The sequence below is a fragment of the Zootoca vivipara genome, chromosome 17 (genome assembly GCF_963506605.1).
Source record: "Zootoca vivipara chromosome 17, rZooViv1.1, whole genome shotgun sequence".
Classification (NCBI taxonomy): Eukaryota; Metazoa; Chordata; class Lepidosauria; order Squamata; family Lacertidae; genus Zootoca; species Zootoca vivipara.
The window spans coordinates 3,090,296-3,113,990 of NC_083292.1; the positions used below are offsets into that span (position 1 = coordinate 3,090,296).

Consider the following 23,695-nt stretch of genomic DNA (forward strand, 5'->3'; position numbering starts at 1 on the left):
TCTCTTGGATACCCTGCAAGAAAAACATTTATTATTTATTCCATAAAATTTATATACTACTTGATTTTAAAACATCTCAAAGTGGTTGCTGTTGTTCCCCAACAGCTAGTGTTCAGAGGCAGGCTGCCTTTGACTTTGGAGCAAGCATATGACCACACGGTTAGTAGCCTTATCCCCATTTAAAGAACACACACACAGCCTTATTGCAGTCCATGGACCCAAACACAGTACAACAGTAGTAAATATCAACAGTTATTAAGGTGTAAAATCGGCCTTGCTAGCCAATAAGAGGAACTTTAGCCTGTGGATACTGATTTCTGATTTTTGCTGCCTCTGAGACGATTTTGCTACAGACAATGTAATAGTATCAAACTTATCCTCAAGGAGAACCTTGACATTCCAGGTTGTTCTTTTAGTATTGGATTGATTGGATGCTGTCTAAACTACAATGCAATAAAATGTGTTCCATACATTCAACATCCGGGGAACATCTTAGTATGGGACACTAGCCAATCTTCCCCTCAGCACTTCAGAAGGGAAAACATTTAATCTGGCTTTAGAAAACAGATGGTAGTAATGAGATACAGTCAAATTCTTAAGGTAGGGAGATAACAGAAAACCATGTAGGTATTGGATTCCTGACACAGATGGGCCACAGGTCACATGTGAGCAAGATCATAAATCACTAAAGGCAATATCCCATAACCTCTGTTTCACAGTTTTGAGGGCAGTATCATACCCAGGTGGGTAAGAAAAGATGGTGAAAGACCTATTGAAGAGGCCTTATGTGCCATGGTTTTTGACCAGGAGCTGATATACTTCTCATTTATACTCTGGTTTCTCCTCAGATTGTATAAATCTTCCACCATTTAAAGCTATCCAAGTTGTTGACTATTTCTACGTTTGTGGTAGTGAATTTTGTGTGCTGTGGAAAGAAGTACTTCCTCTTATCTGTCCCAAGTCTAATTGGTTGGGTCTTACCACTCAGCAGTGCCTTGTTTCGCATCTGTCACTGTTGTATAAGCCAGTCACCCTAAAGTAACATTTAGATGCTTTCAGTGTTGTGGGGTGGAAGGTTTTTTAACATGGCAATTTTTCCATTGCTTAATATTTCCATGGAAAAAAAATCCGTTTCCTAAGTTCATTAGTGGCAGTGAATGGATGCCATTTGCAAACACAACATTACACCAGCTTTTATTTTTGTTTACCAAATAAAGAAAAAAAAACTTTGTTTACTAAATACATGTAAAATAAGCATGCCAAATTAAATCACCTACTAGGGCATCAGAAAATTTCCTCCATGCAAACTGAATTTTTCCCGAATTCAAGTTCCTCTGTGCAAATAGCCTAGTTCAGTTCTCACAGTAGCCAGCCAGATGCTTGTGAGACACCTGCAAGAAAGACATTGGGGAGTAGTGGGGGCAGTGGGCAACAGCTTTCTCTCCTGCTTTGTTCCCCAATTTGTGTAGGGAAATTTTACAGTTAATAATTTTCTAGAAAACCCACATTACTGATTGATGGGAAAAGATGACCCCAGAGGTACAATTAACCACCCCTGCTATAAATAAAAGGTTTCCATCAGAGGCTGGAAATCTGCTGAAAACAGCATTCCCTCCGCAGATAATCTACTGGGGGCATGTGCCAGTGGTGGGAGGGGCCAGGTGTAAAGTACAGTGCTACCTCTACTTACGAATTTAATGCGTTCCGAACGCACATTTGTAAGTCGAAAAAATGTGTAAGTCGAATCCCATAGGAATGCATTGGGAGAAAAAATTCGTAAGTAGAAGCAACCCTATCTAAAAATTCGTAAGTAGAAAAAATCCTATCTAAACCGCATCCAAGATGGCAGACGGAGCTCCATTCGTAAGTAGAAACATTCGTAAGTAGAGTTATTCGTAAGTAGAGGTACCAGTGTAGTTGGGGCCAGAGGTAAAAACAGACACACCTTTTTGCCGTCACTTTTTCTGCCACCCCTTCACCTCCCTCCCACCTTGTCACACTCATGAAATCATGAATTAGAACTGTGGCTTGTCCACCCCTAGTTTAGATGGACCTGCCTATGGTATGAGGTGGGGGTATTGTAGTTCAGGATGGCATATTCTTCAGGCTATCGGGTGTTCTTCAGGGGAAATAGTGCAGCAACAAATGCTGTGATGGATAGGCGGCACCAGGCCTTTAGATTTAGGCAGGCCAGGTGTCAGCACTTGGATTTTTAAATATCACATGCCTTTTCTTGCAGAATATGTGAACAGCGCAGCAGTTAGCTGTGCCCCCCTGAGCAATTCCCATGGAAGTACTTGATGCTGCTCATTTATTTATTTGTAACATCTGTACCTAACTGTTCAGCCACCAACTCTCACACAGTGGTTTACAGGCGGTTGATTAAAACAAGACGGTCCCTGGCTTATAACCTAAAAGACACAACACAAGAAGGAAGGGGGATGGAGAGAGAAGAAGGGGGAGAAAAATCAACCTCAGGCACCAGTTCTTAAAAGTTAAAAGAACAGTTCTTAAAATGACCAGCTGGATTGGAAACAGTTCAAGGACAGGAGGAGCCTAGGGATGGAGCCGGTTTTCCTGCGATGGACCAGTCCTGCATCCTACCTCTCCCACTCATGCAGCTGGAATGGATGCTGGCAATTGAGGCAGCAGAGGGCCTAGTAAAGCTGAAGCTGACCTGCTGTGTTCCTCTGAACACCTCCCTATGCAACATGGCTTCCTGCTGCCTCTTGTATATAATATCCTTAAAAAAAAAAAAGTAGGGCCCCAGATGACTCTGTGTACACTAGAAGTCACATTGTCTTCTGTACTTTGCAATGATTAGTAAGGCCCGCCAGGAGCATAATAATAATAATAGTAATAATAATAATAACAACAACAACAACAACAACAACAACAACAACAACAACAACAACAATCTCTATATAAATGTAAACTGGCCATGTCCGTTAGTATCCACTTTTCACCAAAACCGCTTGACTGATTGCGTTCAAATTTTGACACAATGCCACATGCGAATATGAGAGTGACCCCGTACCATTTTCAAAGACAGATGTCACAACCCCCAAAACCCCGTGTTTCAAAACACACCACTCAGATGAAAATGCATGCTGGGAAAAGAACCAGGTTGCAAACCAGCACCCTCTAGCGGCGACTACACTGCTTCTGCACCTATAAATCCTTCCCTCCCAACAGCAACTCGGCTCCTGTTTACATACTGTATATTCCTGCGTATAAGACTACTTTTTAACCCAGGAATTTTTTCTCAAAAGTCGGGGGTCGTCTTACATGCCGGGTCGTATTTCTTATACGGCGAGTATATCCTAAACTCTATATTTTAAATGGAAAAGTTGGGGGTCGTCTTATACACCCAGTCATCTTATACGCCGCAATATATGGTACTAAGCCGAAACCTTTACAGACTAGGCCAAATGGAGGTACTGACTTGCCTGGGTGGGGGTTGGGGGGAGGAGGGAATGGGATAGGTCAGGACATGGTGGGATGGTCACAGGGATGAGCCAGGGGTGGGGGGAGGAGGGGCGTGATATGTCATGGGTCGGGACAGGGTGGGGGGAAATCACATGGATGAGCCACAGCAATGTGTGGCCGGGCCAGCTAGTATAATATATTATTTATACCCCACCCATCTGGCTGGGTTTCCCCAGCCACTTTGGGCGGCTTCCAACAAAACATTAAAATACAATAATTCATCAAATATCAAACAAAGATTTGTGAAGAGTGCTTGAAGGAGCTGGGTATATTTGGCCTGGAAAAGAGGAGACCGAGAGGATATCTAAAGGGCTGTCACATGGAAGATGGAGCAAGCTTGTTTTCTCTTGCTCTGGAGGGTAGGACCAGAACCAGTGTCTTCAAGTTACAGTGGTGCCTCGCTTAACGAATGCCCTGCTTAACTAAATTTCCGCTTAACGGAAGGATTTTTCGAGCGGAGGTTGCCTCGCTAGACGAATTCGTTTTATGAAAAATTCATCTAGCGAATCACGGTTTCGCATAGGAATGCATTGAAATTCAATTAATGCGTTCCTATGGGCAAAAAAAAATTCAATGCATTCCTATGGGATTCGCTAGACGAATTTTTCGTTATCAGAAAAGACCCGTGGAACGAATTAAAATCGTCTAGCGAGGCACCACTGTACATGAAAGGAGATTCCGACTCAACATCAGGGAAAGCTCTCTGGCGGCAAGAACTGTGGAACAGATTCTCTTAGAAGGTGGTGGACTCTCCTTCCTTGGAGGTTGTTAAGCAGAAGGTGGATGGCCATTTGTCATGGATGCTTTAATTGGGGTTCCTTCATTATAGGGGGCTGGACTAGATGCCCCTCAGAGTCCCTTCCAATTCTGCAATTCTGTGATTATGCTGGCCAAGGATCCCTCTAGGAAATCCTGCCCTGGTTGTTGTCCAGGGACATGGCGAACTGGGCAAATGGCCTAGTAGCTGTTTCTGTCATCAAAGAGGGAATTATGGGAAGCAAAAAACCCAAATAAACAACCCCTATCAGACCCATTTTGTGACTGGAGCAGATCTGTGGTGTGTTCTGATGGAAGGTTATTTTTGTCCCCGGAACAAAGCATGTACATGTGTTTGATTTTGATTAAAAGCCAGAGTTCCAGAAGTTTAAAAAAGCAAGTGTTGGTCAGTCACACAGACAAACCAACATCCATTTGTTTGTTTGTTTGTTTTTTCATTTGTGTGTTACTGGGTAACTGTCTTGAAGAATTACCGTGGCTGCCTGTGTCCTGTCCTGGCAGGGCAACAGAGACTCAGACCTTGGCACCCTCCGAGAGCCTAGGAATCAGAGAGGGAGGGAGAAATTAGGAGGCAGGCATGCTGCAGGGTTGAGTTTGTTATCCTCCGATATTAATCACAGGCTGTAGCCAACACTGCAAGCTCCCGGTGACGAGGGCTGTGGTTTTATAGCTCATGACTCATCGGCTCGACTGAGAGCGACCGTGTTATTCCAGTAGATTGCAAAATCATAACAGGAATGCCGTGGCTGGTTTACGGCTCAACTATGCAAATCGCCAGGAAGCCATTTGAGTCGGAGAGCGTAAGGCACGCCGAGCTGGGATGGCCGAGCTGTGAAAAGGCACCGGGGGCACCAGGAGGAGGTGATGGGGGGCTCTCTGGGACAGCAGGGCTGGGAGCTAAGCACTTCTGTCGGGAGACGGGGTTCTCCGGGGGAAGGCAAGGCCGTCCGGTGCTCTGGACAGACTTGGCCTAGACCTTGCTGCGAGGGAGCTTTTGGCAGGAGATTTCCACAAAGGCTCGAGGAAAGTCCTCTTTGCCTCAAGAGCCAAATGGGGATGTGCTTCTCCCCTCCTCCTTGGCTGGTCCAGGGTGTCAGGCTTTTAAAAGGGGGCCCTTGCCTATTGTTGGGGAGGGGAGGGGAGGGGTGTCTTTTGAGGGTCTTGTCTGTGGAAACTTCTCCCAAGTGAAGAAGCATAAAAAGACAAAGTCTTCTCTTTCCCCTCCCCAATTGTTCAGCTGCTTCCCGCCAAAACCTCGCAGCCGTGAAAGTTGGTTGGAGCAGGGTGATGAAGAGAGAGGCGGTTGGGGTTTGGGAACTGTGTTCCTCGTACGCTTGGGCCGTGCGGGAAGGAGGGTGCCAGGAACAGGTCCCGAGGAGGGAGAGGGACAGAGAAGCGTCCGTTCAGAGATTCAGTCTGGCATAGCCAAGGCAGAAAATGTTGCAACCGCCTGTGCTGTTTATATGAGCCAGCGTGCTATTCTGAAGATAAGCTATCTGCTGGGTGGTGTTTCCCTGGTGATATGTGTGTGTGTGCTTGCAATTGCGTAGATGTGGGAACTAAGTGGAGTGTGCAACTCGTTTGGCTTTTTTCTGCTTTTGTGGGGTGGGGAGAATGCTGGCAGCCTGGGCCGCTCAGGATGCAACTGGAAATTGGGACAAAGGTGAGCAGCTGTTTATAATTAATATACGGAGGCAGGGAACGGTGCCATCAGCCTCAAGGCCCGAGGGGCCGATCACTAACAGCTGACGAGGCCTGGTGCCTTTGAGCAGTGGCCTGGAAGGAGCACATTTATTTTCATAACACCACAGTATTATTTTGGAGTGCGCGGCAGGGCAGGGCGGGCCTTGGAACTGCACCTGTTGAAACTGATGGGTTTTATTTTTGTTTTGCAGGGGAGTAAGGCTACTTCTGTACAGGCACAGATAGTTCTTAACTTAGGTGGGTGTTTTTGTCCCCAATCCCAAGAGAACTTAGGAACTGTAGTTTTTCTTAGAGCGTCCGACCTGCCGACTCTCTGTCTGTAATTTGGAGAACTGTAGTCAGCAGGGTGCCTCGCTTGCGGTGGCAGGCAGAACAAGATTGTTTTTTTGGGGGGGGAATTACATGGCCTTTCACATCGGGTCTCAAGAGAATGCAAAAATAAAAACACCAGAAATGCTGCGCAAGTAAGATGCAGTTAATAATTGATTCATGTTTGCAGCAGAAATGTGCCAGAGTTGCTCTAGGACAGGGATAGGGAAGTTGTGACCATCCCAGCTGTGTTTAGACTCCTGATCCCATGAATCTCAGCCAGCTAGCTCAGTGGTGTGAGATGATGGGAGTTGTAGTATATCAACTTATGGAGGGCACCAGGTTACCCCCCCCCCCATTTTTTTCACACAATGTATATAAAACAAGCAGAACAATTATAACAACAGACAAACATTAAAAGCTGAAAAACAAAATTATAAACTAGGCACATAGAAGGCGTATAGTGGCACTTGGGTTAAAATAACAAAACCCAAGTTAGGGCTATCAACAGTATTGGATTATCAAGTATAGCTACAGATTTGACAGAGGTGGTGAGGGTTTTGTTGAAAATGATGGTTCTGCTGATTTATTATTAATATTCTGTTGGGAGCCGCTCAGGGTGGCTTGGGAAACTCACCCAGATGTATAAGCAAGCAAACAAATTATTATTTATTTATTTATTTATTTATTTATTTATTTATTTATTTATTAGTGTCTGGAGGTGCCTGTCCTTGTTGGTCTCAAATTAGGCACAATATTCTCCTTCAAAGCTGTATTTCAGAGTGAGTGGTACCAAGTGTCCAGGGTAAGATTTGGGGCTGTTTTCCATTGAAATTGCATAGTTGCAATTACTATTTGTGCTGCTAATATAAAATATTCTGTAAAAATCAATAGTTTCTTTAGTAATAGTCATCATTTCTGGCAAAATTCAGTTCCAAAAATCTTGCACCAGCTTACATTCCCACAAAAAATGATAATATATACCAAGTTTGTTGCAACCCCTCCAACTATTAGGTGACATAGAGGAAAACATTTTTAACATTTGCAGAGAAGTGTGATGCCCAGTGTGTAGTAATTTAAAGGAGTTTTCCCTAAGAAAAATGGAAACAGATTTTAAGATCGAGTTTCTTTTTAACTCAATCAGATGGGCAGGGTACAAATAATAAAATTATTTTTAGTGTGTAGGGCATATTTGCACAAGAATACACTTTTAACTGCAACCCGATAACAGGCCATTTGTATAGAGGCTCCATGCTGTTGGGACATTCACACAACTAGGTGCCCAGAGGGCGTTGAACCCTAATATTAATATTAATAATTAATTTATTTATACCCCACCCATCTGGCTGGGTTTCCCCAGTCACTCTGGGTGGCTTCAAAATATTAAATATTTTAATTTTATTTTAATTTTTAAATATTTAAAATTAAATACCGTATTAAAAATGCATTAAAACACCAATCATTAAGAGCTTCCCTAAACAGGGCTGCCTTCAGATGTCTTCTAAAAATCTGGTAGCTGTTTTTCTCTTTGACATCTGATGGGAGGGCGTTCCACAGGACAGGCGCCACCACCGAGAAGGCCCTCTGCCTGGTTCCCTGCAACTTGGCTTCTTGCAATGAGGGAACCGCCAGAAGACCCTCGGCGCTGGACCTCAGTGTCTGGGCAGAACGATGAGGGTGGAGACGCTCCTTCAGGTATACAGGACCGAGGCCATTTAGGGCTTTAAAGGTCAGCACTAACACTTTGAATTGTGCTCAGAAACGTACTGGGAGCCAATGTAGATCCTTCAAGACTGGTGTTATGTGGTCTCGGCGGCCGCTCCCAGTCACCAGTCTAGCTGCCGCATTCTGGATTAGTTGTAGTTTCTGGGTCACCTTCAAAGGTAGCCCCACATAGAGCGCATTGCAGTAGTCCAAGCGAGAGATAACCAGAGCATGCACCACTCTTGGGAGACAGTCTGTGGACAGGTAGGTCTCAGCCTGCGTACCAGATGGAGCTGGTAGACAGCCGCCCTGGACACAGAATTAACCTGCGCCTCCATGGACAGCTGTGAGTCCAAAATGACTCCCAGGCTGCGCACCTGGTCCTTCAGGGACACAATTACCCCATTCAGGACCAGGGAGTCCTGGCCTATGCTGATTGTGCAGACTCCAGTTCCCATCAACCCCAGTCAGTTTGGCCAGTGGTCAGGGTTGATTGTAGTCTGGAGGGCACCATGCTGGCTAACCCTTAACTAGAACGGTATTTGGGGTAATTCAGCAAGTGTCCATTTATTTATATAACCCTTTTATTTCGCAACAGCGTTTCAGTGGAACTGTCACTGTAACTATGGGCAATGGAGGCTAAGAAAGAGTGTCCTTCTTGTGGCACTTCTGGGATTCAACCACCTGCCAGATCCAAGCCTAATTAATATTTTACCTCACTGCACTGGGACATTGTGTGCCTCGATAACCTGCTAACATCCGTTTGCAGCACAATCACATGGATCAACAATAACAGAAAGCCCCACGTGTCACCGTGTGTGTGTGTGTGTGTGTGTGTGTGTGTGTATTGCTGTTTCTTGCCTGTAACTGAGCACTGAATTGACATCTTTGTTTTGAACACAACCTTAAAGACAAACGCTGGCATCCAGAGTTCCATTATAGAGGCTTTCCTGGAGGCTGAGTCCAGAGCTGTTTTAAAACCAGACCATCATTCTGGTTTATAGCCAGGGAATTGTGATGGCTCCCTCTGGACCACATTTGATGCAGCCAGCTAGCTGTATTTGGAGTATAGCCTCCCAGTTGCAGTATCTTTGGGGCATGGGAAGATGACTTCAGCAAGGCCTTTGACAAGGTGCCCCATGGTATTCTTGTAAGGAAGCTGGTAAAATGCGGGCTAGACAATGCTACCATTCAGTGGATTTGTAACTGGCTGACTGACCGAACCCAAAGGGTGCTCATCAATGGCTCCTCCTCATCCTGGAGAGTAGTGACTAGTGGGGTGCCACAGGGTTCTGTCTTGGGCCCAGTCTTATTCATCATCTTTATCAATGATTTGGATGATGGGCTTGATGGCATCCTGATCAAGTTTGTAGATGACACCAAATTGGGAGGGGTGGCTAATACACCAGAGGACAGGATCACACTTCAAAATGACCTTAACAGATTAGACAACTGGGCCAAAGCAAACAAGATGAATTTTAACAGGGAGAAATGTAAAGTACTACACTTGAGCAAAAAAAATGAAAGGCACAAATACAGGATGGGTGACACCTGGCTTGAGAGCAGTACATGTGAAAAGGATCTAGGAGTCTTGGTAGACCACAAACTTGACATGAGTCAACAGTGTGATGCAGTGGCTAAAAAAGCCAATGCAATTCTGGGCTGTATCAATAGGAGTATAGCATCTAGATCAAGGGAAGTAATAGTACCACTGTATTCTGCTCTGGTCAGACCTCACCTGGAGTACTGTGTCCAGTTCTGGGCACCACAGTTCAAGAAGGATACTGACAAGCTGGAACGTGTCCAGAGGAGGGCAACCAAAATGGCCAAAGGCCTGGAAACAATGCCTTATGAGGAACAGCTTAGGGAGCTGGGCATGTTTAGCCTGGAGAAGAGAAGGTTAAGGGGTGATATGATAGCCATGTTCAAATACAGTGGTACCTTTACTTACGAATAACTCTACTTATGAATGTTTCTACTTACAAATAGAGCTCCGTCCGCCATCTTGGATGCGATTTAGATAGGATTATTTCTACTTACGAATTTTTAGATAGGGTTGCTTCTACTTACGATTTTTTTTCTCCCAATGCATTCCTATGGGATTCGACTTACAATTTTTTTCGACTTACACATGTGCGTTCGGAACTCATTAAATTTGTAAGTAGAGGTACCACTGTATATAAAAGGATGTCATATAGAGGAGGGAGAAAGGTTGTTTTCTGCTGCTCCAGAGAAGCGGACACGGAGCAATGGATTCAAACTACAAGAAAGAAGATTCCACCTAAACATTAGGAAGAACTTCCTGACAGTAAGAGCTGTTCGACAGTGGAATTTGCTGCCAAGGAGTGTGGTGGAGTCTCCTTCTTTGGAGGTCTTTAAGCAGAGGCTTGACAGCCATCTGTCAAGAATGCTTTGATGGTGTTTCCTGCTTGGCAGGGGGTTGGACTGGATGGCCCTTGTGGTCTCTTCCAACTCTATGATTCTATGTTTCTATGTTTTGATTGAACGTTTGTCAGTTTGTTGCTTGCTAAGCAGCCTCCAGGATTGCCCATTACCTAAGAATTGACCTACTGTTTGTTTGTTTGTTTGTTTGTTTATGAAAATAAACCAAAGATAAAGAGCAGAAGGAAATGCTGTCACAGCTGGTTGAAAGCAGCATAAGGTCGAACATTTTCATTGAACTTGTTCCAAAACATTACCCCAAAATGCCCATTTCTCCATAAAGCTGTTAGGCTGGTTTATATGTATTCTTTTGTAGTAATTTAGTTTCTATGGACCAATTTTTCTCAATTCACTGAGATATAGTACGACAAATTGCCCCCACCTCCATTTTTAGCTGCAACAATCTTAGCAGCTAGTTCTTGATCATTTTCCAGAATAACATATTTTGGATAACCAAGCAGAAATATTTTAGGTTCCAAGGGTATGTAATATCCTAATATATCAGAGATATTAGCCTGAATAGATTTCCAGAATATTTCTCTTTGAGAACAATCCCAGAAGATTTGCAAGTAATCTGCTTTATTTAATCCATATCTCCAACATTTCTCTGATCCTAATTTATATATTAAATTCAATTTAAGGTGCTAAATATCGCTGATAGAGGGTTTTAAAATAGTTCTCCTTTAGGTCTGCTAGAATTATATTGGAATGGAAGTTGTTCCAAATCCATTTCCATTGTTTCCTGGTTATTCCTTGATCCAAATCTCACATCCATTTTCTCATTTATGTATCTTTGTTCTGGTCTAAGTTTAACCAAAGGTCATTGAATTCTGCAAGCAGAACTACATTTTCTGCAGCAAGCTGTGAGATACCAGTACCTCTGCTGGTATGTTCGATTATGTATAACAGGGGTCAGCAACCTTTTTCAGCTGTGGGCCGGTCACCCTCAGACCATGTGGTGGGCCAGACTATATTTTGAAGAAAATAAAGAACGAATTCCTATGCCCCACAAATAACCCAGAGACGCGTTTTAAATAAAAACACACATTCTGCTCATGTAAAAACACCCGGCAGGCCCCACAAATAACCCAGAGATGCATTTTAAATAAAAGGACACATTCTACTCATGTAAAAACATGCAGATTCCTGGACCATCCATGGGCCTGATTGAGAAGGCAATTGGGCCGCATCGATCCGGCCCATGGGCCTTAGGTTGCCTACCCCTGATGTATAATGTTCTAATGCCCTTCCATGTGGAAATCTCAGAGTAAATTAATACAATGTTTGTGGGGCATAGGGCTGGTGGTGATGAAGCTCCCTGGTGTGTTTACTACATAAAGGGGTGTTTGGTGTGCATATGTGGGTGGGGAGTGGCTTAAGAAAAATGTAAAACTGGTACAGAGTTTTGTCATCTCTGTGTAATGTGGGGATAGGCCCTACTGGCTGGACCCAGTGGGAGCTCTAGTCCAAAACATCTGGAGGGCATCTGGTTGACAAAGGCTGAAGGACTTAATCAAGCCAACTGTGGCAGAGTGTTCTTGATAACTGTTTGGTTGCCAGCAGGTGGGGAGCCCTTTTCTGAATTTTCCAGTTCTTTATCTGAGATGATTGCTGGCTCCAAGGTTCTCCCGCTGCCGATCCACCTCCTTCAGTCGTTCAAAGGGAGAGGAGTTAAAAGAGTTCAGGAAAACATTAAGCAGAAGCCTGCACTGCTTCCTTATCCATCCAGGCAGAGGATGCTGGTGTTGCTTAGTGAGACATAGGTCACATGGCTTGTTCTTTTGGGGGGGGTGAGGTGAGGGGGGCCTCTTATGCAGATGAGCTGATGGTCCTTGCATTATTGTTCCACCAGCTCTGGAAGCCCAGTAGACTATGCTCTGGGATTTCAAGGCACCATCTGGGTTGTGGTAACAGCCTAACTGGACACCCAGTCAGCTGACCAAAAGGGCCAATCCCTGTCCACCTTATAAATCCCTGGCCTCTGTGCTTGCTCTTGCAGTCTGTGGATGCTGCCTAAGAATTTGACCCTTGCCTGATTTTGACTGTGGACCTGTTTCTTCTCCTTCTGATGCTTGACTGCTGTCTTGGAACCTGTCCCTCAGCCTATATCCAGCGTTGAAATCCCCACTGAGCCATGAAGCTCATTGCATGGCCTTGGGCCAGTCTCTGCCTCTCAGCCAAACCTACTTTTACAGGCTCCCTGTGAGGATAAAATGGAAGAAATGTGGTATAGAAATATAATAAATAAAACTGAGGAAGAACCTCCGATCAGCATTACCTGTACATCATCTGCTTTAACAGAAGCATCACGTTCCCGATATTGTGAATGTCGTGGTCGTACCCTTTCATCCTCTTCTCAGAACCTGACCTTCTGAAGCCTGACGCTGACTAAGGCCTGGTGGCGCACCAAGGGCTGCCATGACCAAGCCTATAGGTGCAGCCCTGTCCTGACATAATTGGAGACAATGTAAGGACCAGCAGAGCGTAGTGGTTAGTTTTGGACTAGGCCTGGGGAGATCACAATTGAAGGCTTGTATTCAGCTAACATTTCCTCAGAGTAGACCCATTGAAATTACTGGGCCTAAGTTAATCATGGTCATTCATTTTAATGAGTCTGCTCTTGAGTGGAAGTTAGTTGAATACAACCCAAAGTTCCCACTCAGCCATGAAGCTTGCTGAAGGATCTTGGGCCAGACGTTTCCTCTCAGCCTAACCTACCGGTACCTCATATGGTTGTTGTAGGAGGTGGGAGAACCACGTATGCTTTCTTGAGCTTCATGGAGGACACAAGTGCAGTAAATAAACTGAACTCAATGGGGATTGTGCTCCCTTTGCAACCCAGATGCGTACCTTTATAAAGTTCCCAGTTTTGATCTCATTTCTGTGAGCTCCCAAGTTACTTTTTTGTTTTTGTTCTGAACTGTTTTTTTCATTCATCTTCTTTGGGTTGCCTGGACGTGAACAGGTGGTTTCTCCAAAGAACTTGTCCTTTAGTGGAGTGGTCACCAGACCTTTTCTCGCATGGAGCACTTGAAATTACTGAATGTCTTTGGGGATAATAATGTTTCTGCCTGTTGCAGCAATTGCAAAGAGGCTGTTTGATTTTTAATTGTATTTTTATTACTTTTTATTGTATTTTATTGCATTACAGTTTGCATTCCATCTAACTGAGATGGTAGTACAATAAAATACAGTGTAAGAAAGAAAAGAATCAATAAAAATACAGTAAAAATCAATATGAATGTTTCCTGCAGTTGTGCTGTGGACAAACTGAATAAAGCTCATGGACTATAGTTTGGGTGTTTTCTTTGATGTCTAGAATGAGAAAGTTCCTATACCCATTTGGGGGTGAAGCTGACAATGTTTTAGGTGGAAGTTGCTTGGATTTCCTTCCTCTTCCTCCATCTCATCCCATGAGATCAATTTACCTTCTTTCTTTCGAAACGTTGTGGATGCAACAATAAATGTTCCATTGTCATACTTCTGCAGCCATAAAATATATTTTATAGTAACGGCACTAGCAACGCCACAGTCTACTGCTGCGGTAGGTGCCCTTTGCAGTCAAAGGGTTTGAGGAGGTGCTTGATCTTCTAGCATTCTTAAAAGATGTGACTCTTTGAAGCCCAATGTGTCTCCTTAGTCACCAAAGAAGCATTTTGCAAAAGCACCGATTGAGGCAGCTGGAGTGCGTGTGTGATCGTGCATGTGTGTTTCTACTAGAGTTGTGCTTCCTTTTCTTTCTTTCCCTTTTTCAATAAAGGGATTTTTTGTGTAGAGTAGAGTAAACTGGTATGACAGCCACATCCTCCAGCTTTCTTGTCACCTTCCAGTGATTCACTTCCAGCTGCTCCTCCCACGCATGTCTGATTCAGCTTTTGATTTCTCTCTTTTGACAACTTTAAAGGTAAAGCAGCTGCTAAAGTCTCTTCTTGAGCTGGAGGGGAAGCAGGATGTTCTTTGTAGAACCTTCCCATTCTGTTTAATAGAGCCTGCTATGGCCTTCCCCGCAGGGTCAGCCAGGAGGTTGCTGAAATCCTAGTTCTGGTTCCTGGGCCTTCTGATCATGCTGTGAGTTCTGAAGGGGGTGGCCTTTGCTAACTGGCATCCTGAAGGTGCCATTGGACTCCCAACAGGTGCCATACCCTCAGAGTTGCCCCCAGAGGCTAGAGTTTCAGTCCCAGGAGGTAAGGTCTTTTAGCAAACCACTGATCCAAGAAAGTAGGGTTCACGCTGTAGCATAATCTCAACAAGCCAAAGCCAAGCACATGGAACCAGTCTAAGTCCAAAACATGATCCAGAGGCTGGGTCAAGCTACAGTCTAAGGCAACCTTTCTTAACCTTGGGTTCCCAGATGTTCTTGAACTTCAATTCCCTTCATCCCTGTCCACTGACCATGCTGGGTAGGGATGATGGGTGTTGTAGTCCAACAGCATCTGAGGACTCATAGTTGAAAAGGGTTAGTCTAAGGTCAATAGCACAGGTAAGGGAAAAGACAGCAATCCAGGGGAATCAGGACCCAGACACCAGAGATCTGTGTCATTTCCAACAGCTGCAGAGCTCAAGAGGGAGACCTGATATAGTGTGGCCTCTTAGACCACACACTAACCACACCTGCTGGTAGTAAATAAGTTTCAAGGATTGTGTACTCACAAGTAGATCCTTTTAATTAGAAGCCATGTCACAACTCTGTCCATGGATGCAGGCTATGCCATCTCTTTTCAGCCTGGACCTGGACCTTTTGGTGCCAGTGTTCTCAAGCACAGAGGATTGGTTCCATGGCCTCCTAACAACAGCCCTCCTACCAGTGGCCTCTTCAACAGCCCTCCTACCAGTGGGCCCCTCAAGAATATCCTAAATGTTGGTTCCAGGAGACCATGCCTTCTCCCCAAGGTCCACGACCTGTGGAGTGTCTGGTATGTCCTCAAGGAACTTAGCATTTGGGACCAGCTCAGGGCTAGGCACGACTGCAGACCCAACTAGCACAGGCAATGGAGCCTAGATACAGGCATGCTTTGCCAGCTGTGATTTTCTCTTCCAGTGGTCAAAGTAGATTTGTGCAGGGTGCGTGCTAGTTCTAGCTTTTGCAGACATTCTTCTCTTGGGTGGCCACTCCCATTAAACCCATCAGCAGCTAGAAAGTGCATCAAGGATGAGAAGAAGAAAAAGAAGAAGAGTTTGGATTTGATATCCCGCTTTATCACTACCCGAAGGAGTCTCAAAGCAGCTAACATTCTCCTCTTCCCTTCCTCCCCCACAACAAACACTCTGTGAGGTGAGTGGGGCTGAGAGACTTCAAAGAAGTGTGACTAGCCCAAGGTCACCCAGCAGCTGCATGTGGAGGAGCGGAGACGCGAACCCTGTTCCCCAGATTACGAGTCTGCTGCTCTTAACCACTACACTACACTGGATGAGAAGATTAGACTCATGTTGCTTTTGGCAGAAGGAGAGATCTCCTCCTTCCTTTCTCAGCACCTTGTGCACTCTACTCCTTTCTCCCCAACCTTCTTATTTGTGACGCCTTTCATCTTGGGGGAAGGGCTGTGGCTCAGGGTTGGGCATTTCTTCTGCATGCAGATGGTCCCAGGTTCAATCTCTGGCACCTCCAGGTAGGGCTTAGGGAAACCCCGTCTGAAATATTGGTCTACACTGGCAGCAGTTCTTCCAACACTGAAATACGTGGACCAATAGTCTTGACTCAGTATAAAGCGGCTTCCTAAGTTTCTGTGACGCAGTTTATATCTAGCATTGCCTTCTTGACCATCATTTTGGTTGGTTCAGCAGGGGAAAGTATGGGGAAATCTCCACACCCGCCTCCCTCCATTCTTGCCTTCCTCTTAACCTTGCTGCAGCACTTCTAAATGGCAAATCTTGGAAAAGAATAGACCATGTAGATGAAACACTTCCAGGAGTAACTTGCATGTTGTGTAAATTGTTGTTGCGGAATGCTTATGGGAAGAGTATTAATTGCGGGATGCGACATGGGCGTATTTGTTCTCCCCATTGTGAGTGAAAGAATCTAGCTCCTTTCGCAGAAAGTTGGCTCTTACATGGAAAGCTGGCATACCCAAAATGCAGTGCCAGATATTCCTCCCCAGCCCTTGCATTAAATACTTTCCACTGTTGCATCCTGGCCACACAGATGGTTTAACAATAGTGTGTGTGTGTGTGTGTGTGTGTGTGCAAGCATGTTGTTTGGAATGGCTTGGCACATCACTTATGTTTCCCAGAGTAAAAGATATATGTGTTGGCACATTAGACCTGGATTTCTACCTCGTTTAGGACGTAGGTTTATGGGAACAATTCCCACAAAGAAGTGCAGGGGGGTGCTTTAATTGTGTTTCCTGCATTGGGTCCTTTTGGGTCCCTTCCAATTCTACAATTCTATGAGTCTAAGAAGAGACATTAAGGTGGTGGGGACAGCTGATGGAAATATTCAGGGTGGAAACCTGAGTTGGAGAGGGCAAAGGGTGCACGAGGGGGAGGAGAGGCAGAAAAGCCCCATTGCGCAAACAAAACTCCTTGCACTGATGGGACGTGTTTGTTGGAGGCCGCCCAATGTTTGTGTCATCTTTATAGATGGAACAGCTGTCTGTATGGAATTGTTTTTACCCTTTCCCTGGGTTATTGTTGTAACTGTTTTGTTTGTTTTATAATTGTTTATTTTACTGTTGTAACCCAACGTGGGACCCTATGGTTTGGAGTGGGCAAGAAATCTAAATAAATAAAGGATTCTACTCTGGCTTTATTGTTTTCTTTATAATCCACCCTGAAAATATATTCTTTTATTGGCGGAAGGCATATAAATAACTTGAAAACATAAAATAAAATGATTGCCTTCTAATTGCATTCAGTCACAAAAAAAATCAGTCACAATGTGAAGGATTTGCCCGGGGGGGGGGGGGCTTTTCTTTTTCTCCTTTCCTTTTAACTCTCCCTGCCTTGGTGTGTGTCTGGCATCCCTTGATTGTCACCCAGGTGCTCATTGGTTTTGGCTTCCCTTTTCTCCATTTCTCAGCAGCAACAGCAGCAGCAACAGCAACAACAGATGCCCCGTAGCAGCCAAGACGAGAAAGATGAAAAAGAAAAGGAGAAAGACACAGAGAAGGAGGAAGAGAAGCCAGAAGCAGAAAACGACAAAGAGGAACTGACAAAGTAAGTCTGACCACGTCTCTTCCCTTCCAGCAACCAAAGAGCCAGCACGACAGCACCTGCTTACCAGCTCCCTCTTCCTGCCTCCAAGGTGCAAGGCAGAAGCGCTCCGTTCTCCAGACATTGGCCAGCAGAGTCAAGGCTCAAGGCCTAGTCCCAGATGGCACACAATATAGTGAAAATATAAAATGAAAGCATTAGGGGAAAGGCAAAGCATAGTTTTCCTAAACAAAATACTAATCTTGTTCCACATAGTCCCTGACCTACATATGAAGCTTTCTTGTAATCTGTCAGAGAATTGGTTTGTCTGCAGTGTACCAATATTGTGTACAATATGGCAGCAATATTGGCAGCAGTTCTCCAGAGTATTGGCTACTCTGAAGCTACTTTATTCCATTTTCCTGGTGTTTCCTCACCTGATAATTCCCACCTTTTATGTGATCTTTCACACATCATAAAAGCCGCTTCTGGAAATCTAGCAGAATCTGGTGGAGGTTTAGTGTTCATTTCTGTTTTAATTGCTTAACCCTGTTAGCCCAGAAAATTGCTGGAGTTTCGCGCTGTGATTTTCCTGCGGTTTTTGTGGGTCATGCCTATGTTGATATTTGGGGCAGTATTCTGGCATCCAGTTCTTTTCTGTTGTTTCCATGGGGGGGTCATGAGGGAACAGAAGCAAGCATAAATAGTGGCGGCATGTCCATTGACGTATGCTATTGTGCTGCACCCCACCCCCTGGTGTAAATGATATTTAGCATGACATGGCAGCATACTGATCGGAAAGCCACAGATCCGTAACCAATCGGGTAATGCAGTGTAAAATGAATGTTGGGGACAGGGACAGAAGCACTAGCATTATAACCAGGAAGACTACCGGTACTGCAGCAAACCCCACATCCAAATGCACCCTGACTGGCAGCAACTCTCCAAGTCCTGGAATTGCTATCCAATATCTTTTTCTGATTGAAGTTGCTAGGCACTCACTGCAGAGACACTAAACAACACAACACAACACACACAGTGATAAGGAGCAGATTGGGATGGTGGGGGAGTAGATGAACTGCTATAACAGTGACATGATAAGGACAATTTCTAACACAAATGTAACAGTGGAGAACCAAATAGAAATAGGAATTCATGCAAATTAGTGAAGTGTTCCATATTTTTTTTAAACAGAAAGCGATATATAAATGAAAAGGTGTGTGCAGACCCACAGTTGCACAGTGTTGAATGGCTGTCAGTGAGTTTCAAGGAAACTCTCAGGGAAAGCTTTTTTATGCTGTTATCAAAAAGTGCTTGAGACGTATTTTCTGATGCAGCACACTTGAGCTGTTGTGGGCTTCCCAGAGGCCTGCGTTGGCTACAGTATGAAACAAGATAGTGGTCTGGCCCTCCAGATTATTTAGACTACAACTCACATCAGCCTTGACTATTGGCTGCTCTGCAACATCTGGAGGGCCAAAGGTCCCCTACCTCAGGTCCAGAGGGACCTTTTGTTGTGATCCAGCAGGATTTTTTGTGTGTCTTCCCCGGTGTCATTTGCACAAAACTTTGCACAGGGTGCATCTATGCCACTTCCTTTTGCCCTTGTGTACTGTTGCATCTTGGTGCGTTGCTGCAACAGTGCTGCTTGGGTGTCTGTCCCACTACATTGCAGGAACATGCTAGTGCAGGGACTGTTGAGCTTGATCCTGCTGCTTGTGCAACAGAGCATTGCCATAGAGACTTGGCATGTCCTCCGGTTAACAGGGAGGTGAAGTGAGCACCACTTGACTTCTGTGGATGATTTGGCATATGTTTGCTTACTTTCTTTAATGGGGCTTAATCCTTGGCTTGAAGGAGCATCTGGCTTTGTGGCATCCGGGCTTCGTGATGCCTTTCTCAGCTGATCCCTTTTGGGAAGATAAACAAGGAGACAGAGCCAAGATGATTTGGCTGCCCTGGTGTTCAACCTGTCTCTGTTAGGTCCCTCAACAGCTGTGGCTGAGAAACTGCAGCCCTCTGCAAGACAGAGAGAACAAAGTGGGGAAAGTGCCTCTCTTGCAAGAAGGAGAGGCAAGGGAAATCAATACCACAGGTTGATGGTGATAGTTTTCTTCTGTTCCCCCCACTCTGGCTCGCACAGGGAGAAGAACGAGGATACGTCTGGTGAGGACAATGACGAGAAAGAAGCCGTTGCTTCGAAAGGGCGCAAAACCGCCAACAGCCAGGGCCGGCGCAAGGGCCGCATCACCCGCTCCATGGCCAGCGAAGCCAACAGCGAGGAAGTGGTTGCTCCCCAGCAGAATGCAGAACTGGGTATGGAGCAGCTACCTCTGTGGCATGGAGGGAGGAGGTGGCATCTGGGTAGGCGAAGTGAAGCATGCAACCAATAGGCAGGAGCCCAGTAGCGGGGGGCGGGGGGCGGGGAGAGAGACTCATATAGTTAGTTACTGTTGATTATATTATTTAGCGTATGAATGGCTTGCTTGTTTTTGTTTGTTTGTTTGTTTGTTTGTCCATTCATTCAGTTTATATATACCACCCTTCCTCCAGAAGCATACACAACATGTGTGGGGACTGAAACTTTGTCAGCTCTATCTATTTATCTGTCTATCTTATCTTTTCGATTTATATAGTGCCTTTTATCATAAGATATTGGGGCAGTTCACAGAATAAACTAGTGGAGGAAAACATGAAAATAAATAAAATAAAACAGCAAAACAATAATCCCCCCTTCCCACAAACACATTTAAAAGGCTGTAGAATATTAATCATCCAAAGACCTGGTTGAAGAGGAACATTTTTGCCTGGTGCCTAAAATATATATAATGAAGGCACCAGGTGAATCTCAGGAGGGCATTCCACAAACAGGGAGCCACTGCAGAAAAGGCCCATTCTTGTGTTGCCACCCTCCAGACTTCATGAGGAGGAGGCATATGGAGAAGGGCCTCAGAATATGATCTCAGGATCCAGGACAGTTTATATGGGGAAACACCTGAATATCTTCAGGTAATTCTAGCAGGTGCACAAAATAGACTGTAGCCCCTGGGAAAATGTATCTGTTGTGCTCTGGGATGATCATTAATGTTTGCCTGAGGGATGGGAAACCTCTGGCCTGGTGGACTGATTTGCCCCCAAAGACGGTTGTCTCCAACCCCTGCCCACCTGCCCCAGATGAGGAGCCAGTGGAGAGACCAGTGTACAATCGGGAGCCTTACATATTGAAGCACTCCCAGTTGTTTGTTGCAAGGGAGGCTTGCCATCACCATCAGTCAGCTAACAGGTGCTGGCTTAAAGAAATTGAACCTGTGACCTTCTGCATGCCAAACACATGCTCTGCCACTGAGCTGTATCCCCTCACTTCATGTTCTGCTTGCAAGGGCCCACAGGCATTTGTGGCTGGCTGTTCTTAGGAGCAGAATGTGGCCATGGATCCTAACACAAGGAGAATCTGGTGGTGTTACTGCCCACTTCTGTTTTTTATCTCATTGTTTGGAATTATCTCCAGAGTTGTGCTGAGAATGAGCATCTGCAACTGCTTGCAACTGTCTTTAGTAATTGCATGGGTGTTTTGGGGAGCCGGGGTTAATTTCTTCTCACAACTTGGGGTTACTTACTAGAACAAGAAATGAGATGCTTTGGGGTTAATAATAATAATAATAATAATAATAATAATAATAATAATAATAATTTATTACTTGTACCCTGCCCATCTGGCTGGGTTTCCCCAGCCACTCTGGGCGGCTTCCAACAAAAATTTAAAATACATTAAAATGTCACACATTAAAAACTTCCCTGAACAGGGCTCCCTTCAGATGTCTTCTAAATGTCAGGTAGTTATTTATCTCTTTGACATCTGCTGGGAGGGTGTTCCACAGGGTGGGCGCCACTACCAAGAAGGCCCTCTGCCTGGTTCCCTGTAGCTTTGCTTCTTGCAGTGAGGGAACTGCCAGAAGGCCCTCGGCATTGGACCTCAGTGTCCGGGCAGAATGATGGGGGAGGAGACGCTCCTTCAGGTATACTGGGATCATCTTATAAAGCAGTTTTCTTCTGCTCACTTGCATCTTGGTGTGCAAACTTTAGAAGAGTTTCCCCTCTCAACCACTTGAGGGCCTTGGAATACTGAGAAATCTCAGCCAGGGAAAAGGACATGTGTGTATTCCTGGGCTGGAATATATACCAACCAAGGCTGTAGCTTTAATTGAGTTTAACTGGTAGATTAATCAACCCAAGCACTAGATGATTAAGCAATTGGAAAGGCAGTTTTAGAGGTGTATAAAATGTATGGGTGCTGTGGAGAAAGTAGGTGCAGTACTAGAATTCAGGGACATTCAATGAAGCTAAATAATGGGAAGATTCAGGGAAGACAAAAGGAAGAACTTTTATCACAGAGCATAGCCAAACTAGAATTTGTTACCTCTAGATGTGGTAATGGCTGCCAATTTGGACAGCTTCAAAAGAAGATTACACAAATTTGTGGAGGATAAGACTATCAATGACTACTAGTTGTGATGGGTACATACTGACTCCAGTGCCTGAGGCAGCAACACTCTGAATACCACTTGCCGTGCATCATGAGCTGGAGAGTGCTGTGGCCTCATGCCCCATTTGTGAGCTTCCCATAAGCAACTGGCTGACCACTTTGAGAACAAGAGGCCGGCTCCCTCGGCCAATAATGCGAGATGAGTGCCGCAACCCCAAAGTCGGTCACAACTGGACCTAATGGTCAGGGGTCCCTCTACCTTTACTAGTATTTCACTTTCCATTCTTAAGCTGCGAATACAGTAGTTGCTTTGGAAGAGAATAATCAGGCATCCAAATCCCATGACCAGTCCAACAAAGTTGATGTTGAAGAATCATTGCTTTAACACTGGTGATCTTTGCTTTTTCCAGTACACTGGTATTTGTTCGCCTGTCTTCCCAAGGGATGTGTAACTGTTTGTAATGTGACCTACATGGGGATGTTCTCAAGTATTAAATCAGGGTGTGGGGGACCTCAAGTCCATTGGTCTTGTTGGTCCTACCAGGCCTCCCCCCTGCAGACTATTTTGACTAAGCAATGGCCTGCCAGTTACCTGAAGCTGATGTCAGGTTTGGGCAGGTAAAAAAGTGGCTGGACTGGAGCACATGGAGCTTCTGAGGTGCCACTGATCAGTTAGGCTCTTACATTTTTATGACCTCATAAAAGTGTCTGAAAGCATGGGTAGAAAAAGAAAAGAGTAAGTTATGAGCTGGAAAGACCCTGAATTAAACTTTTCTCAGCAACATACAACTTTAGGCAAGCATACATGGCTGTAATCTAATCATACTGCCCCAATGAGCCTGCTTTGCACGGGTTTTGTAATGATTTCTGAGCTAGATTTCTGAGTAGAAGAGTAACCGGCAATGCCAGTTCCTTGGATAACTTCCATCCTTTCACCCTCTTCCCGACATGCTTTACACATATGAGCTTGTCTCATTATGGGGAATCAGTTTGCAAAGGGTGAAACTACCTCTGTTGACATGCAAGGCAAGCCAGCTGCGAAGGCCAGCCCCTCCTCTGTCTCCCAAGCCCTTGACTCTGAACAAGACATGGGCCTTGGGAATTGCAGTTTTCCTCTTGCCTGTCTCTTGTTAGCTTTCTATATTTTTGTTTAAGTCTTTCTAGAACTGTTGCAACTTTTTTTTTCTGCAGAAGCTTTTAAATGAGCCTCTAAGGCTATTTTTTCTCTCCATAAAGGAGGCTGTCCAAACATCTTTCACTATAATCAAAATAACATTTTCTCTTAGTTTAGATCAGGGGTCAGCAAGGTTTATCTTGCCTGGGCAGTTCGGTCCCGCGGAGATCCTTCCGTGGGCCAGATCATGTGCATGTGTGAGCGTGCGTGCCTGTGATTTTCGGCATCTGCATAGACACGATGTTCGGCATCTGCACATGCACAGACGCGGTGTTTGGTGCCCCGGAAGTGAGTCCCTGCACCGCACTGCGCTGTTTTAGCGCAGTGCATGAGCAGGCAGCTCAGTTCGGGGGCGGCTTGGGGGCTGGTCAAACAACCTCCGTGGGCCTCTTCCGACCCATGGGCCTTAGGTTGCTGACCCCTGGTTTAGAGAGTAACAATTTTGAAACGGAAACTAGTTTCCTTACACATACCTGTGTGTGTAT

General features: G+C 45.0%; 1 protein-coding gene across 16 annotated transcripts in view; it reads left to right on the top strand.

Moving 5' to 3' along the window:
• The window catches only part of NCOR2 (nuclear receptor corepressor 2), a 355,605-nt gene that overhangs the window by 197,912 nt on the left and 133,998 nt on the right, over positions 1–23,695 (top strand). For 12 of the 16 annotated variants that reach the window (XM_060269894.1, XM_060269902.1, XM_060269904.1 and 9 more), the window contains 2 exons: positions 17,441–17,577; positions 19,697–19,869. In XM_060269894.1, coding sequence (XP_060125877.1) covers positions 17,441–17,577; positions 19,697–19,869 — 310 coding nt within the window. Of the gene's footprint in view, positions 1–3,575; positions 5,128–5,147; positions 5,930–17,440; positions 17,578–19,696; positions 19,870–23,695 lie in introns of those variants that run through there. The other 4 variants (XM_060269908.1, XM_035099475.2, XM_060269907.1 and 1 more) reach the window with 4 other exon arrangements.